The sequence below is a fragment of the Malus sylvestris genome, chromosome 9 (assembly GCF_916048215.2).
Source record: "Malus sylvestris chromosome 9, drMalSylv7.2, whole genome shotgun sequence".
In the NCBI taxonomy this organism is placed as follows: domain Eukaryota; kingdom Viridiplantae; phylum Streptophyta; class Magnoliopsida; order Rosales; family Rosaceae; genus Malus; species Malus sylvestris.
This window is the reverse complement of record NC_062268.1, coordinates 33,121,171-33,139,004: the sequence shown is the minus strand read 5'-3', so window position 1 is coordinate 33,139,004 and position 17,834 is coordinate 33,121,171. Positions and strand designations below refer to the sequence as shown.

General features: G+C 35.4%; 2 protein-coding genes, 1 non-coding gene and 1 pseudogene across 5 annotated transcripts in view; 1 reads left to right on the top strand and 3 right to left on the bottom strand.

Annotated features, from left to right (window-relative positions):
• Positions 1 to 189: 189 nt before the first annotated feature.
• Positions 190 to 6,819, bottom strand: LOC126581894 (DNA repair protein recA homolog 1, chloroplastic). Of its 2 annotated transcripts, XM_050245823.1 has the most exons (13): positions 6,417 to 6,818; positions 6,156 to 6,247; positions 6,004 to 6,079; positions 5,012 to 5,074; positions 4,764 to 4,893; positions 4,582 to 4,667; positions 4,375 to 4,500; positions 4,002 to 4,106; positions 3,810 to 3,866; positions 3,250 to 3,312; positions 3,104 to 3,180; positions 1,117 to 1,189; positions 190 to 689 (listed from the first exon to the last, which is right to left on the bottom strand). In XM_050245823.1, the coding sequence occupies exons 1-13, from the start codon at positions 6,651 to 6,653 to the stop codon at positions 582 to 584; spliced, it is 1,293 nt and encodes a 430-aa protein (XP_050101780.1). In that variant the 5' UTR covers positions 6,654 to 6,818; the 3' UTR covers positions 190 to 581. The 2 variants fall into 2 exon arrangements, with proteins under 2 accessions (XP_050101780.1, XP_050101781.1); XM_050245824.1 differs by lacking the exon at positions 5,012 to 5,074 and having other exon boundaries at positions 6,417 to 6,819.
• Positions 6,820 to 9,148: 2,329 nt separating this feature from the next.
• Positions 9,149 to 17,834, top strand: part of LOC126634282 (isocitrate dehydrogenase [NADP]) — a 37,834-nt gene continuing 29,148 nt past the window's right edge. Inside the window, exons 1-16 of one of the 2 annotated variants that reach the window (XR_007627266.1) lie at positions 9,149 to 9,326; positions 10,052 to 10,095; positions 10,210 to 10,319; positions 10,445 to 10,482; positions 10,602 to 10,679; positions 10,758 to 10,811; positions 10,883 to 10,984; positions 11,130 to 11,221; positions 11,325 to 11,428; positions 11,535 to 11,603; positions 11,705 to 11,820; positions 11,924 to 11,958; positions 12,066 to 12,208; positions 12,311 to 12,433; positions 12,554 to 12,667; positions 12,938 to 13,042. Coding sequence is in view for 1 of the 2 variants with exons in the window: in XM_050304788.1 (XP_050160745.1) it covers positions 9,278 to 9,326; positions 10,052 to 10,095; positions 10,210 to 10,319; positions 10,445 to 10,482; positions 10,602 to 10,679; positions 10,758 to 10,811; positions 10,883 to 10,984; positions 11,130 to 11,221; positions 11,325 to 11,428; positions 11,535 to 11,603; positions 11,705 to 11,820; positions 11,924 to 11,958; positions 12,066 to 12,208; positions 12,311 to 12,433; positions 12,554 to 12,635 (1,239 nt within the window). In the remaining variant the exon portion in view is untranslated. Of the gene's footprint in view, positions 9,327 to 10,051; positions 10,096 to 10,209; positions 10,320 to 10,444; positions 10,483 to 10,601; positions 10,680 to 10,757; positions 10,812 to 10,882; positions 10,985 to 11,129; positions 11,222 to 11,324; positions 11,429 to 11,534; positions 11,604 to 11,704; positions 11,821 to 11,923; positions 11,959 to 12,065; positions 12,209 to 12,310; positions 12,434 to 12,553; positions 12,668 to 12,937; positions 13,278 to 17,834 lie in introns of those variants that run through there. The other variant, XM_050304788.1, reaches the window with a different exon arrangement.
• LOC126584036 (small nucleolar RNA Z103) lies at positions 14,146 to 14,248 on the bottom strand. The gene has a single exon (XR_007609954.1). It is a non-coding gene; the product is annotated as a small nucleolar RNA Z103 (small nucleolar RNA).
• Positions 14,379 to 14,465, bottom strand: LOC126584040 (small nucleolar RNA Z103; annotated as a pseudogene).

Sequence of the window (17,834 nt, the reverse complement as noted above, 5' to 3'; positions counted from 1 at the left end):
CATATAACATAAAAGAGGATGGAGCTGGATTTTTGAGTGTTTGAGGGAGTCAATGAGTCGTGAATGTGTGAGATAGACCCTTGACCGAATCCAAATGTAATACGTGGTTCTACTTAGTAGACAATTTACTTAGGTTCTCCATTAGCATTTGGAGGACTGAAATCCAACCGCTAATATACACGTTTGAAGTTGATCAACTGTATACTTGACAGTTTGCATACAATATGGTAAGGTTTGAATCATTACCAATGCCTAGTTCAAGTTAGGCATCAAAGAAATAGAAATCAAAGGCATGCTTTGAACGTTAAAGCGATACTTGATGAATGATATCAGATCAACGACATAACAACTCAAATGGAAATAACCTAAGCCTGTTAGTTCGAAACAAAACCCATCGCCCGCCCCACCTCTGGAACTGAACCAGGATCAGGCAGAAACTGATGTCAACTTGTCAAATATCCCCAGTCTTGCATTTGATGCATAGAGTGGAGCAAACTGGTGCTGTTTCTTTGTAGTTTCCATAACTTCTTTTGCCTTGATCCAGAACAGAAGACAGTGAAAACACTGAAATCCATTTCTCCTCATTGGATATCCTCAAAATCATCTTCATCCTGTTGGGCAAGTGACAAGTTACTTGTCTGAAATGAGCCTACTTGTCCAGTTCCATCTGTCATCATGGAGCGAACTATCTGCATGTGCATTCAAGAATTGTTCAGTTTCTTAATAGCACATTCCATTTATCCCACTGTCAAAGAAAATTATGGAAAGCACGCAAGAAGGCATTGAATTTTTTCATCAAAACAGATAAAACTTTGAGGTTTTGTACATTTACCCCTAGTGCCCCTCAAAACAGATAAATAACACCAACTTTCCTCAACAAATTTTCATGACCATATGAAAAATGTCAGATGTTCATAATTCATAGTATTGACTGCATATGATAACCACATTTTCATTGTGCACATACTTAATGAAAATGAAGCAAAATATACCATCCAAACAATGCAGGTAATCTTGACCACTCAAAATACACAATAAGAAACAATGTACTAAGTTAAAAAAAAAATGGAGTGTAGCGTCAAGTTCCAATTAATATACAAAAATCAAAAAGATCACCTTCTCCATTTCATCAAGAAGAAGAGGGTTCTCTCTCAAGTACTGCAATGCTTTATCTCTTCCTTGTCCTAACCTTTATAAATAAAAAATAAAAGCCAGTCATTAGCTGCAACAGTTTTTTAATTGAGAGAGAGAGAGAGAGAGAGAGTTACAGTTATAAACAAGAGAATTCTTGAGTTATTTGTAAGAAAATAAACCTTCCCCTTTCATCTCACCTAGGAGTTATTCAAAATTTTAAGGGCATCCCATTTAAGTAAACATCTTTACATTAGTGATGGTTAATGAGAGTTACTTCGAGGACAAAGATAAATAAAATATATATACTTTGCTCGTATGTTGATAATGCTAAACCCTATGTACAAGACAATCATAAAATACTTTGCTTTTATGTTGATAATGTGAAAACCCATTTAGTTCAGGATTTAAATCTAGACAAGAGAGGCCACGGTGAGTTCAGAAGACTTTTCAAAACATCAAGGTGTGTGGCATTTCACGTGTTCATTGACTCAACAAGGTTCAAGCTGGGAAATGGTTGAATGTTCCAAAGGATATTATTGTTAAGTAAATAAGTGGAGGTTATTTAGTAGCCTGCTGATTTCATTACTTTTGGTAGTAGAATAAATCATGTATGTCCCTGGCCACCTTTTGGGAATTAAGACACTGCTCCCAGCTTAATATGTCTTCAAATGTGGCCCTGGAGAAAGGAATGGGTGTTTGTGGGTCTGTCCTCGAAGAAAACGAATTTGAGGTTTAATAACCTTTGCTCACTCCACATCAGTCCGTAACCACGAAATTGTAGCAAAAAGGGCTGATAGAACTATCTCCTACTCATGGATCTGCGACTTTTACTAGAAACAGTAGGGTACCTGGAAAAATTTGGGGATTGATAACAATATTGTGTTCTTTTGTTCCCACAACCATTTGGGGCGTACAGATTTAGAGGGTCGGGGCAGCTGAGGGTGTTGTCAGTGTGGGTAATAAGGGAAATTGGGTTAGGCTGATCAGGCACGACAGAATCAGCGCAGGGCTGCTAGAGTTTAAAAGGAGGATCATTAAAAAGTTGTTGACATTGAAGAAACTGTACTTTGTTTTCCTACAAGAAACAAAAGAAGGAAGTCAAAAATAGAAGACTGATGGGAAGTGACAGACAGCCTCCATGTCAAACTTACCCTATTGCATCACGAGTCCATTGAGGTAGGACCCGGTACAATTTAGATAACATGGGGTTTCGCCGCAGATCTTTTAGCAATACCTTGAAGTTGGAGTACAGTTCAGGGTTGGGAAGGTTTAATTTTTATTTTTGAAATTATAAGGTGCCTCCGTCTCCTCTTACTTTCATGTGAACTGAAAAGGTGTCTGGGCTTATTTATTTGAGACCTGATAAAGCATAAAATGTTTCCTAAATGAGAAATGCCCACAGTTTCCCTTCTAATTAGCAATACCACTAATGCATCTCCTTAACTTTATTTATCAATCTACTAAGTACATCCACGATTAGTGTGAATTGGAAAGCTGAGAGTGGTTCTCCTTGTCTCAAACACCTTAATGCACCAAACTTACTCCTCCACCTCCCATTAATCAATACCCAAAACCTTCTCTCCAAAGTGAAATCTGTGTTCCCTTGGGGTTGCAAAGGATTGAGAAAAGTAAGCAAACTTATGCTGGTCTGATTTTGTGAACAATGTGCATGAACAGTGCATGAGAACATTGTTAAGAAAGAAGAAACAGGAAAAGTAAAACCTAGGAATGCATGTCTTCCTTAAACAAAACATTCAATTTTAATAATCAAACTCTACTTATCCATGGGTTTGCATACTCTTTTCTTTCCGAATATGAATAGTATTCTGAATGAGAGTCCTATTTGATCGAATATCCAAACTAAACTCAACAACCAAAATGAAGTCTACTGCATCAGTCTTTAAGAACGCTCAACGTATAACTACAAATTTAAGAATTAAAACCTGAAAATAGAAGTTCAAGTACGAACCTGTGGTCCCCATAGCTATACCAAGAACCCTTCCTCACTACTACATCCATTGCTTCAGCACAATCCAAGATGCAACCCTGAATGAAAGAATGAGTTAAAAGAGATTGTGGTTGGGCTGGAAAAATCAAATATGTTGCAATACTCACCAATTTACTAACTCCCTCTCCAAAAACAATTTCAAATTCAGCTTGTTTGTATGGTCTCGAAACCTACAACAACTTAGCATCAGGATCCTTTCACTTATAAAGCCATATTAATCAGAAATGTAATAAAGACGTTGAAAATTAAATGAATGGATGTGATAAAGAGCAGTGCCAATAATTATGGAATACTGTCAAAACTTGGGAATCAGGAGGAGTCAGCAAAAGTCCTCTTAAAATGTATGCAAATACGATATCAAAATCATTTAGCCAACACAGGATAGCATTTTCCATAACATCCGAAGAATCAAAAGGGATAAATGGCTTTTGACAGAAAACTCTACTGAAAAATTAGACCAAATATATATATATATATATATATATATATAATTAAAAAAAATAAAAAATAAAATCACATTTTCATACTTTAAACCAGTTATGAAGTTTCTAGTGAAACTGCAATAACTGCTTCAAGTAATCATAAAGATAACAACGGAAGCATTCCTTCTATGCTTGGTGCACAAGCCTCACAGATGCGGAAATGATTCTGATGTACTAAAAGTTACCTTACTCTTTACTACTCTTACACGAACCCGAACCCCGATTTCTTCATCTCCCTTTACCTGCTCAGTATAGAAGTATGTTCTATGAGAAACAATATAGAAACTCTATTTGCTGATTTACACAGATAAATAGATATTATAATTAATCTATCAAATCGCTATTATGAATTGAGAAAAAGTGGCTAATGTGCTTACAGACTTTATCTTCCCTGTAGAACGTATTTCAAGCCGAACTGAGGCAAAGAATTTTAATGCAATTCCTCCAGATGTCACTTCTGGATTCCCATAATATACACCGATCTTGCAACATGGAGTCAGGCTATTAGTTTCTGGAAGTGAACTAATTGTGATTTAGGGGAAAAATAACTAATAAGAAAAACTGAGGAACAAGTACAATCATACACATATGAAAAATTATTGATTCAGACTCAGATGCTTAGACCTAGGTACTCAATATCATTTATTGCAACGGATCCAGGTATCCGTCATCATAAATATTTGAAAACTTTAATGCTCAAGTATGTGCCATTCGGAAAAGAGAAGATGTGAACAAATTAATTGAAACTACCTTATATCTGATTTGATTTAAAAATATTAGTGTACATCCAGCTTTAGATGCATTTCCTGACATTTTGCGCAAAGCTTGGCTCATAAGACGTGCTTGCAAACCCATTTGCTGCATCCCTATCTCACCCTACACGTAGCAAGATCAGACAGTGAGATATGAGAAATTGCATATCAAACACTTATAATTACAATATCAAGAAAAGGTTACTTCAATCTCTGCTCGTGGAGTGAGAGCCGAGACAGAATCAACACAGATAAGATCAATGGCACCAGATCTGCACATACGATCTGCAACTGAGATGACAGAAATCAAATCATTATGTTAAGAATATACTAAATGTATACTTAGGCATCCTGCTTATGACAGACTGAACAAGTTCAGAATAGTACTCTCAAGTGCCATTTCACCATGATCAGGCTGACAAACAATCAAATTTTCTACATCTACTCCCAGTGCTCTTGAATATGCTGGATCAAAAGCATGTTCTGCATCAACAAGCATAGCATTTCCTCCAAGTTTCTGCATATTACCATTGAAAAGCTAAATGTTGGTCCAGTAAAGATCTAAATCCTTTGAAGCAGCCAGTATTCAGTTACTAGAAACTAAAGACTCCTGACAAAAGTTGAGGAAGCTATACCTGCACCTCTGCAATTGCATGGAGTGCTAGAGTGGTTTTTCCACTACTTTCAGGTCCAAATATCTAGAAACAATACAAAGATAAATAAGCAATTTGTGCAAGAACTACCTAATACAAATAAAGAAAGTGCTAAACTACTTCCTTGGGCCAACATGAATCCCATTAATTACACTACTCCAATCACTCTAACAAAATGAAAGTAATTAGGAGAAATTTCCACATGTTTATAAAGCTTAAGTAGCATGTGAAATTCACCCACTGCATATCATTTGCACATAGTGCTTAAGCAATATGGTGATTGCATCTTTATTAAAAACTATAAGTAACCATGATGATTGCACATGTTGATAAAATAACCAAATTTTTGGCTCTTACACAAAAATGAAACAACAACAACAACAACAACAACAACAACAAAGCCTTTTCCCACTAAGTGGGGTCGGCTATTAAAAAGGTCGTACCCAGTGCACAAGGCTCCCGCTTTACGCAGGGTCTGGGAGAGGTGAATGTCGGCTAGCCTTACCCCCATTTATGGAGAGGCTGCTCCCAATTACACAAAAATGAAAATAAAACAAAATTAAAAATTCACAACCAACAATGAAAACGCCAAACCCCCACACCACACCAAACTGGTGCAGAAGTTTACTCCAAGTATGTAAAAAAGCAATGCACAAAAATGCGATCAATCTCCTACAATTGCGAAGATTTCTTTAGATACTACATCTTTTACAAAACTTTCATTTGATACATCATCTATTACAGAGATTTCTTTTCCAATGAAACAACCTGTCTTTGGTCATGAAAAGTGAAAGGAAGGAGAAGCAGAAATTGGTCTTTGGGCCTAACAAAACCTCTCCACATTCGGAACAGGGTGAAGGGAAACCATCGAAATTCCAATCCCAAACGGATGCAAGTGTAACTTAGCAAGCAAAATAAAGAAAAAGAGATAGACACAAAAGTAAAAGCACGAAAGCATACAATGGGATACATACCTCCACAATTCTCCCTTTTGGAAGGCCACCACCTAAGGCAAGGTCTAATGTCAAGCAGCCACTGGGAAAAGTTTCACTGCAAAAATAAACAGACTTCTAAATAATCTACATTGACGGTGATATGATATGACAAGGAGACGAGAAGCACATACACCAGAGCTCCACCGGCACTTCCTAATCTTGTAACACTTCCCTTCCCAAATGAACTATTTATATCATTCATTGCCGCTTCCAGTGCTTTTTGCTGAAATAAAAAGCACTTTGGTAATCAGAATTTAAGTACTTTCAGCTCAAAGTTTTAATCTTTCTGCGTTTGCGTTTGTGGGTAATCACTGGTAAAAACACTTTTCTGCTTTTGAGAAGCAAACAAGTAGATTGAGGCGAAAAGGCTAAAAGGATTTTCGAAAACATACCCGGTCGATGAAACGGGGGTCGGAGTCGGCGGAAAGAGCGCCATTGACTTTGGCTTGGAGCTCGCAACGAACCCTTTTGATTGGCTTCACCGCCATGGAGTGTAGGTTGAAGCGCTGCGGGAGAGAAGAGTGGAAGAGTAGAGGAGAAGGTAAGCAGTGCGAGTGCGAGTGTGGGTTTGAGAGGGTGGGCAAGTACCTCATGCTTGCTCCGCTGCTGCCTGTGAATGCTAAACCCATTACTAAACCTCTGATACAACCCAATTTTAGAGATGCAGCAGCACCCGAAACGAAAAGTGAAAGGTGAAAAGCGAGAAGTGAGAGAGATAATATGAAGAAAGGGGAAGGCTCAAGCTCTCCGCTGTCCGCACCAATGCGATGAGAAACTTAATTGTTAGGCAAAAAATTAGCCAAATACAGATGAATACTTAAATTTTAAAAAAAAATCTCAGATTAATATTCTCTGTTTCATTTTAGTAGCATCCATATATTTTACATTATACATTAAAGTGAGAGAAGAGTTCGGTTAAACGATAATAGATAACTTAATTTGGTATCAAATTAGCCATGTACGAGATTCGAAATTTGGTATCAAATTAGCCATCTACGAGATTCGAACCTAAGACCTCAAGGTTACAAGCGAAGAAGAATACCACCAGATATTAAGGGTCTGTTTAATACTCTACTTGAATTCAACTTTTTAAACTCAAAAATAATTTTCAAGTTTTAGGCTTCAAAAACTTGTTTGGTAGAACTATTTTAAAAAACTGAACTCAAGACTAACTCAAAAATATAGTTTATTCTATAAAAACATAAAAAGTGAGTTTTTAGAGTTTTTAAACTTAATCTCACTCATTTCTTTTCTCTCCCTCCTCCCCTCTCACTCCAAATCTATCTCTCTTTTCTTTTTTCTCTTTTCTCTTTTTTATATTTTTATTTTTAACCTTTTTAATTTCTTCTCTAATCCGTCTTTTCATTCTCTCGGTTCTTTCTCTCACTCATCTTCATCCGATCCTCTCTCTTCTTTCTCTTTCCTTTAATCATCTCTTAATTTCTTTCATCCTCTCTTCTCTTTCTCCCTCTCATGCGACCCTCTATTTTTAGATCTTTTTGTCTAGTTTAAGTCGTAGGATTTAAAAATTTTAAATCGCAAACCAATCAAGTTTTTTAGTCTTAAAGAAAATTATTTTCAATAAATGTTTTTAAGAAATGTTTTGAGAAATGATAAAAAATTTCAAATAAGATACCAAACAAGCCCTAAGAGTCTATTTTGTACTATACTTGAATCCAACTTTTTAAACTCAAAAACAATTTTCAAGTTTTAGGCTTTAAAAATTTGTTTGATAGGACTATTTTCAAAAAGTGAACTCAAGACTAACTAAAAAATATAGTCTATTATCTAAAAACACAAAAAGTGAGTTTTTAAATTTTTTAAACTTAAAGTCACTCATTTCTTTTTTCTCTCTCCTCCCCTCTCACTACAAATCTATCTCTCATTTCTTCTTTCTCTCTCACCCTTCTCTTCTTCTTTTTTACCTTTTTCGTCTCTCTTCCAATCCACTGTTTTCATTATCTCGGTTCTTTCTCTCACTCCTCTTCCTCTTTATCTCCTCTGATCTTCTCACTTATTTTTATTTCCTCCAATTATCTCTTACTTTCTTTCCTCATCTCTCATCTTTCTCTCTCGACCCCCTTTTTATGGATCTTTTTATCCAGTTTAAGTTATAAGATTTAAAAATTTTAAATCGCATACCAAACAAGTTTTTGAGTTTTAAAGAAAATTGTTTTCAAGAAAAAGTCTTAAAAAATGTTTTGAAAAATTATAAAAATTTTCAAATAGGATATCAAACAAGCCCTAATATTCTATGTTGGTTTCAAAATTTACAATTTTTTTAAAGCAAAAGGAAATTAATTTAGAGAAAAACCTCTAAAACACCTGAGACTTCTAGAATCATACAACAACGCATTTCTAGTTTGATAGGCAATACAATACAACCATCATAAATATACACATATTGTCGCAGTTATGTCCTATAGAGGTAATGGCATCAACAATGAAACTTCATAGTTCCACTCCACCAAATCAAAAAGGAAGCCAATCATTGCATGTCCTCCACAATACTTCTAATTGTCCAAGGAACCTCGCACCTCACAGCAACAACATCAATAACAACTTTCGAGTCACCTTCAACAATGACCTTCCTGGAATCAGCCTTAGTAAAAATACAAGTAAATTCTTAAAAAAATCACTTAAATGCTTATTGGAAGAAGCACATAGCTGGTGTTTTTTTTTTTTTTTAAAAAAAACCTATTTCAAACCAGCCCTAATAATAGGTGTTAAAAATTACAAAATAATAAGATTTTAGTGAAAACAATATTGATGACTAAAGAACGTATTTAAAATCTCTCTTTTTAATATCGATGACTAAAGACCATATTCAGCCCTAATGAGAGAATTTTCAATATGACCGGTACACGGGATGTTACATCACGTGTCACTATATAAATAGTGGGATATATGTGTTAAAAAGTTAATAACTTAAAAAATAAAAATTTTCACCACTTACATAAAAGCATGTGATGTATCATTCCTATCCTCGTCAGAATGAAAAATTTCTCCCCAATCACCAAATCACCAAAAGAAAAATAATAATAAATGAGAAGAAAAACAAAAGTTGTCCGTTGAAATATTGGTTCACAACTCCCAGTATAAATACAAAGAACAAGAGTGTGTGTCGTGTGCATCTTCCTTTAATATTTTGCCTGCCTCTCACTGTTAAAGAGTCGCCGATTCCATTCCCTTCCTACCTACACATCTACCCTTCCAATTCCAAGCAATCAGTCTCGGACGAACACAAGCACCAATGGCTTTCCAAAAGATCAAGGTCGCCAACCCCATCGTCGAGATGGACGGTGAGATCCCTCTTCCATCTATACATATATTTTTCCTCCGATCCGATTGTTTCCATCGCCGATTATCTCAACTTATTCATCTGCTTATTGTGTCTCGTTTGGGTTTTATCGCTTGACCTCTTTGAGCTGAATTTGTGACGTCCACCAAATGTTTGTTTGCTTTTGTCTTCCGGAAAGGTGCTGCCTTTTAGTTTTGTGTTCCCTTTTTTCCATTGTTGATCGAGTAAAAAGTTGGTAGAAAGAAAACCCACTTTCCTGAAATGATTTGTTTTCCCCCAAAAATATAAAATTGAATAAATTCGACTGTCTAACTTGTTACTGATGATCTGTACAAAAAATCATCTTGATCTCAATTGGGAGAATTGTTTGATGAATTTTTTTATCTTATATTATAAATTAAATTTTGTTTCATCTATATGTTACCAGCCTCTAAGAATTGAACTGTGATGAATCGATGATTTTTTCAAAGAAATTATGTTAAAAGTTTGAGGCATAAAATGTTTGGACAGAAGTATTCAGTCAGAACTCACCAAGATATTCTTTTTAACTCATGAAAGTGTGAAGAACTCGGAATGCACGGCACAGTCATACTCACACTGCATGGCACACTTGTTGATTTCATTTAACTCTAACTTTACGAAACTAATACGCTTGTGTACATGGGTCGAGACTTGAAGAAATTTCACCGTACACTTGTTCATACTGTCTTTTGATATGTGGTACAGGGGACGAAATGACGAGGGTTTTCTGGAAATCCATCAAGGACAAGGTAGCTACATCTTACTCTTTAAGTGCTTCACTAATACTACTTTTTGCAACTACATGCTGCTGTGATCAAGATGGTGGTTGCTTATATGATTCTTTCTCTTTGTTGTATCTGCAGCTTATTTTGCCATTTGTGGAATTGGACATCAAATACTTTGACCTTGGTCTTCCTCATCGGGATGCCACTGATGACAAGGTTACTGTTGAAAGTGCTGAGGCTACTCTCAAGTACGTTTATCGCATCTCTACTTAAAGTTCTTAGAACAGAAGAACAAGGAGCGATTAGAGTATCTTTTTGCTTGGAAATTTTATTTTGCTATTTCATTCCGCATCTCTAACACTTGGTATTTAAGGTACAATGTAGCGATCAAGTGTGCAACTATTACTCCAGGTATACACTACTGAACAATTATACATGCATTTGTTTTCTAACTCTAGATCCTGTATTAATATTTTCAGTTGTCACCGAGAGATTGACAAAATTCATGATATTGTTGTTATAATTGACAGATGAAGCTCGTATGAAGGAGTTTAACTTGAAGAGCATGTGGAGGAGTCCCAATGGGACTATTAGGAATATTTTGAATGGTTAGTGAACTGTCAACTATACGTTTTCATCTTTTGAACAATTTTCTTTTCAAATTACAATGATTGCTTTTTCTACAGGTACTGTTTTCAGAGAACCAATTATTTGCAAAAATATCCCTCGCCTTATCCCAGGTATTATAATGTCATATGGTGATTCTATAGTTTCGTCGGATTAGAACTATGCTTATTGTTTCTGTTTTCAGGCTGGACAAAGCCGATATGCATTGGAAGACATGCTTTTGGTGATCAGTATCGAGCAACTGATGCAGTCATTAAAGGACCTGGGAAACTGAAATTGGTGTTTGGTAAACTTTTATCTATACTTTGATAGTATTAGATTTGTGTACAGCACTGTAGTTTAGTAGGATTATACGTGCAGAGTTTCTCTTGATAAGTGAAAGTTCTTAAATTCCTTTAGTTTTTGTCTTATTACATGATAAATGCTTGCAGTGCCAGAAGGAAAGGATGAGAAGACAGAGCTAGAGGTTTACAACTTTACAGGGGAGGGGGGAGTTGCATTGGCCATGTATAACACTGATGAGGTTTAATTTGTTACTCCTTTCGTGTTTCTGTTGAAAGAATTTCTTGATTGCTGTGAGTCACTGGGTTTGTCCCTTATATTGTATATCTGTCTTGGGTATGCAGTCCATCCGTGCTTTTGCAGAGGCTTCCATGACCACAGCTTTTGAGAAAAAGTGGCCTCTTTATCTTAGCACAAAAAATACTATTCTGAAGAAGTATGATGGAAGGTACGCAGATTCCTAATTTCCCTGTTTTGACGAACAAAAAAAAGATTTGACATTTGTACTTATCATTATCTTACCTATCTGTATTTTTGTTTGTTCATGATATAAGATTCAAGGACATATTTCAAGAAGTTTATGAAGCTAACTGGAAATCAAAGTTTGAAGCTGCGGGCATATGGTAAGGAGTCAGGACTGAAAAGCCTGGCGATTTTGTTTCATAGAATGGATCCTGAGGTCAAATGGTGTTGTTTTATTGATTATATACTATTGGATTGGAAGGTATGAGCATCGTCTCATTGATGATATGGTGGCTTATGCACTTAAAAGTGATGGTGGGTATGTTTGGGCATGCAAGAATTATGATGGAGATGTGCAAAGTGATATGTTAGCTCAAGGTTCGTACATTCGTACAACTGCCCGTTTGCTAATTTTTGTTTCGTCTCATCAATGATTTGTATACTGAGCGATTGCAGTTTTTAACTTGTGGTTCTATTGTAGGGTTTGGATCTCTTGGATTGATGACATCAGTACTGGTATGTTAAACCTGTTTCATGTGTATTTGCACTTATCCCTGCATCTCTCACTCCCTAATTTTTGTGAATCCTTGTCCATCACTTACTGGAGTATTTCATGGATACAGGTGTGCCCAGATGGAAAGACTATAGAAGCTGAAGCTGCCCACGGTACAGTCACTCGGCATTACAGGGTTCACCAGAAGGGAGGTGAAACGAGTACAAATAGCATAGCTTCTATCTTTGCTTGGACAAGAGGCCTAGCACATAGGTATATTGGAAAGATTGTTTTCCAAGTTAGCGCTCCTCTTTGATATCTTAATGTTCCTTGAAAAGGTCAGTAGATCTGAATTTGAATGTATCTTGGTAATAGGGCGAAGTTGGATGACAATGCAAGACTTTTGGAGTTCACTCAAAAACTCGAGGAAGCTTGTATTGGAACTGTGGAATCGGGGAAAATGACCAAGGATCTTGCCCTAATTCTTCACGGATCCAAGTAAGTATTTGATAGTTTATTTTATCTTCATAATTTGTCTCTCTGCGCGTGTGAGTTGTGTTTTCTTGTGCCTCTATTTGAGCAGTGAGTTTATTTAAAACATGCTTTCATGTGCTGCAGGCTGGCTAGGAACCACTACTTGAACACTGAAGAATTCATTGATGCTGTGGCCGAGGAACTGAAAGCTAAGCTTGCTTGCTAGGAACGACTGCAGTTTTCAGACTTGCTTTGGAGGTGAGTTCCATCTTGTTTTCCACCGTTTCTAGAATTTTCATCACAATCTTATTGAAAGTAATGTGACCTAATGCCTGTTTGTAGGGGAATTATTAAACACAATTCAAATTTCTTGCTTAATTTTCTTGCGATTCCCCGTGTTTACTTGAGAAATTATTCTACCCTCTCCTCTCTTTTTTTTTGGTTTTATTGAAATAGTTTTCTCATTTTAGCACAAACGTTTTATTTTACTTTATTTTTTATGTTAATGACTTCTAGGTTGTGTTTCAGGGATAGGCAACTGTGGACTTTTGTATTTTGAAATAAGGCAGGAGGGCGGAAAAAAGGGAAGGCTCCGAAGAGCGGAAAAAAGGGAAGGCAGGAAGGGTAGAAAAGGCGAAGACATGGGTGGCGGAAACTTCCCCTTCTGGTGTTATGTTAGCGTTGTTGACTCGTCTGTTTCTTGTGCACCATTTGGATTCTCGACTCTTATTGATTTGCTTCTTCTTTCCTCCTCGTCGGTTGCTAGCTTTGGCAATTTTCCTTCTTCATGACTCGCCTCAAATTTTATGACTCCTCTCTTTATAGAACATTTTAATTTCATACGCCAATGGGAAGCTAGCTTTTTGAATGTTCATTGGCAAATGCATTTAAAAAAATAATAGCTGATAGTTCGTACCTGTTGATCTCTATCCACCAAGGACACGTCAATTTTCTCTTTTAAAATCCATTGAATTACATTTGATTGAATACTCTTCTTGATTCAACTCTCGTGGAATCCTTCGAATTCCCAGCTATGATAATTTCCTTTTTTTTGGGAAAAAACTATTTGTTATTAGGGTCTTGTCCTTTCCAACAATGTTAAGAAGATTTTCAAAAGTGTTACTCTTATGAATTTATGTCACTTTATACTTTTTGACACAATATTTTAACGATAATTGATCCTAAACTGTATAATAACAAACAGTCCCATTTTTTAGAAAGTCCTTTCAGCATGTCTCAGCCACCTTCGAGAAAAGGTTGGGAGGGTAACAAAAAAAAATGTCTTTTATGCCTTTCATTCTTTGGCTTGTGAAGGAATTATATCTAATGCGTGGCGTCTCATGCTAATTGTGAAGGAATTATAAAAAAACCGTGTCATGTAAGATATATTTAACAAGGGATTAGATTAAATTTGCATGTCCACACGCAGCTAAATATTCCTTCACATCCGTCAAAATGCGGAGTATTTAAACTCCCGCGAGAATAAACCCATAAAAACTAGAAAAAAGAAATTAATTTCTGGGAGATAATTCCTTCTACTCTCAGTCCTTCGTTATGGACATCTTTTGAAGCCGAAAAATATGACTATTTGAACCAACAAAAACAGACAAAAATAATAAAATCATACACAAAAATGCATTGTATTTTATCGTACCACCGAATTATCATAACAGAAACGTATATAAAATCATAAAACATAAAAAATAAATAAATAATTTATAAAATGGTGGAGAAAGATGGATCAGATGCACCTGGCTTGGTGTCTCTGTGGTATACAGAGATGTAAGTCGCTCAGTTATTTCAGCTTCGATCATTTGGGGAAATAATCATCACTTCCATCTTTTCTTTTCTTTTTTCTTTTTTTCAATAAGAAACTCATAAAATAACTAAATTAAACAAAACAAAACAAAAAAAGAAATTGAGAAAAATAGATTTAAAAAAAAAAAGAGTGGATTTTGGGGGAATTGGGAGAGATCAGAGTTCTGGCTTGGAAATTAAAATATAGCGCAAGTTTGAATCAGCTTCGATCATATGGGGAAAGTAGCATCACTTCAACTCCCAAAATAAACCCTAATTTGAACACGCAAAATAATCCAAGAACACGCACGCAGAATCAAAGAACATAAACGCAAACCAAATGTTACGAGGAAGGTGATGAGTCTGAGGCGGGGGTAGAGTGAGAGGGTCGGAGGAGGCGATTCAATTATATAGGCTCTCGTCTTGCACTTGGAAACCCTAATTTCGTTGAGAATTTTAGGCGCCGTCTAAGTATAGACAAAGCGGCGGAGTTGCTTGATAGTTACCCAAAGGCCCAATTATATGCAAGCCCATCAAATCCACTTTCGAACGGAGCCCATTGTGGCGGCTGCTTCCAAGTGCAACGTTGTCAATTCACTCGCATTTTTACTAACGATTGATTCTAAAAACATTTTCAATAAAACGAAAAGCGCTTTCAACCATTTTAAATGTAATTCTGAACGAGGACTTAATATCCTTACCCAACTAGGCCAAGGAGAAAGAGTCCCAATTAAGCTTCTTTTAGTGGCTACACTAAAGGAGTTGGGGATTGTGAGGTCATCTCCATTGGAGATTGTGAGGCTATCTCCATTGGAGATGGCTATAAGGCCATAGGTCATATTTCACCTCAAAATGTTCCACAATCCAACTCCAATGGAGGGCTCGGCCAAAAGAAAAAAGGAACCCACTAGGTCAAGTTTCAGCCCTTTGGCCATTAGGCTGTGCATTGTTAGCCAACCAACTAGCCGTTTGCTGGCCCAGTCTATCAACACCTAACAGCTACATGACGTCAGTTGACGTTAGCTTTTGGAATTATTTTTTTCTTTTTTTAGGACGAAATTTTAAAAAGAAATTAAAATTTCAAATTTTTTTCCTATGAATACCTAAGCCATTTTTATACCATTTCTCACATCTTTTCCCATCCTTCCATACTACCTTAACTCATTTTATTTCAATTCTTCACATTTTTTTCATATAAATACCCAAGCCATTTAAAGAACACGCTAAATTCAATTGTTGAATTAATGTCTAAGTTGTTGTAGTTTTAATATGGTAATTTAATTCAACAAACTTAAAAATAATATATTATTGAGAGGCTAAACATAGCCAGTTGGAGATTATATATAAATAGGGAGCTTTAATAAAAATGGCTTGAGATAAGTTTATTTTAACAAAAAAACCACCCTATAACTTTATTAACCTGAAATTTAATAAAAATGACAAAATACAATATAATAAGAATAAAAACTAAAGCCTCATCAATAATAAAGAAGCCCTCGTGCAACACTAATGTTTCATTTTTCAGCCAATGCCCCTAACGAAAGTCTCATTTCATCTGTTCATTCCATCAAAAAGTTAAATTTTTTTATTAGGCTTTGAACTGCGTGAGTTTGTCGAGGCCACACTCCCATTAAATATTTGTGTTGGGTGTATCCATGTATCTGCTTGTCACATTTGTTTTCTTTTTCATGTTGGTCAAATCACCTTTTTTATTTTTTTGGGTCAAACCACCTTTATTTTCTATCTTTTATTTGGGTTTGAACGTTTGTACCCTCATCCTTTTGTCTCTATTTGTATTTCCCTTATCAATGCAATTGTTATTACTAACCAAAAATAATAATATCTAGGGAACAATAATAAGGCTAATTCATAAACTCCATAATATATTATTCAAAAGGAACATGTCAATGAGATGTATGACTTGACTTGTGAAGTCGAGGCATGCTAACCTATCACAATAATGCTAATTATCTGCCAACGAGATGATATTAACAAGCAAATAAGTTAAGTAGTTGTGAAAACTAAATAAATAATTTAAAACTCGTTAGTGCTCTTCAAAATCCTTATCTAAACACAACGTAGTGAAAATCTTGGCTCATAAGACTAGAAATCTCCTCGTTTTAAAACTCATTATTTTGGTTCAGTTTCAAAATAGGTGTAATTTTGTTGCAATTTCAAAAATAGTGTGTGTTATTTTGGTCCAGTTCCAAAAATAGTGTTGGTTATTTTGGTCCAGTTCCAAAAATAGTGTTGGTTATTTTGGTTTAGATTCAAAATAATGGGGGTTATTTTGTTGTAATTCCCAAAACAATGTTTATTTGTTTCCTTCCAGAAATAATGCAGATTATTTTGATTTAATTTTCAGAAATTGTGAGGGCTACTTTGTTGTAGTTCCAGAAATAATGTGGGCTATTTGGGTCCAATTTCAGAAATAGTGTGAGTTATTTTGATGTAGTTCCAGAAATAATGTAGGTTATTTTGGTTCAGTTTCGAAAATAGTGTGGTTATTTTGTTGTAGTTCCAGAAATAGTTTGGTTATTTTGTTATAGTTTCATAAATAGTGTGGGTTATTTTGGTTTAGTTTCAGAAATAGTGTGGTTATTTTGCTATAGTTTTAGAAATAATGTGGGATATTTTGGTTCAACTTCATAAATAGTGTGAGTTATTTTTCTGTAGTTTCATAAATAGCGTGGATTATTTTGGTTCAGTTTTAGAAATAGTGTGATTTATTTTGCCGAAGTTCTGGAAATAGTGTGGTTATTTTGGTTTAATTTTAGAAATTGTGTGGTTATTTTAGTTCAGTTTCAGAATTAGTGTGGTTGTTTTGCTATAGTTTCAAAAATAATGTGGGTTATATTGGTTCAATTTTCAGAAATTTATGTGGTTATTTTGTTATAATTCAAAAAATAGTGTTTATTTTGTTCTATTACAAAAATAGTATATATTATTTTGGTTTAGTTTTCAAAAGTGGTTGCAATCAATAATACTAAAACCAATATAAGAAGCGTATACACTACCTTATAGCTTTCACACCTTCCAACAATGCATATTTGAATAAGGTTGGCACTGGTGAAAGCTATTACATTTTTACACTATTTTTTTGGACAAAAAAAAATTCTGTCCCAAGAAATATTTGACACAAAAAACAAGGTTTTTTTTCCTTCCAAAATTATTTTTTTATTGTAAATCAAATCAATCACTTTATTTAGACTACAATATTTTATTGAATCTACCTCTTTAAAATAATAAAATTATTATCTATAACCCATGTGTTCACTACATACATCATCCTTTTCTATCTTGGTCATTCTCTTTCTTTTTCTAGCTCTCTCTCGTTTTCTCCATCTAAGTTTCAACTTTCTACCGTTGATGGGCGGCATATTGCTGAAGCGCAGCAGCAAACCTCTATAGAGGACCACAATTTTTGCTAGAAAGATCAGAGGGGCTTGGGTATTTAGAAAAAAAATAAATTAATTAAACGCAACAGCATCAGCGCGGCGCTACAAACCACAAGCAGACCCAGATTCCGGCAAAGTCAAAAGATCATTCTTGCATAATCCTCACTCTCAATGGCAATTTCTGACGAGCAGAGGGGTGGACGTCCTTCTTCGTCCATCTGCTCACTTCT

What these genes read in the sequence shown, in the direction of transcription:
- LOC126581894 (XM_050245823.1), bottom strand. Translation starts at nt 6,653, where the DNA reads ATGGGTTTAGCATTCACAGGCAGCAGCGGAGCAAGCATGAGGTACTTG. An exon ending in TATAGCTATGGGGACCACAG is followed by an intron (nt 1,190 to 3,103) that starts GTTCGTACTTGA and finishes TTATTTATAAAG; the next exon opens with GTTAGGACAAGGAAGAGATA. An exon ending in TTCTTGATGAAATGGAGAAG is followed by an intron (nt 690 to 1,116) that starts GTGATCTTTTTG and finishes ATGCACATGCAG; the next exon opens with ATAGTTCGCTCCATGATGAC.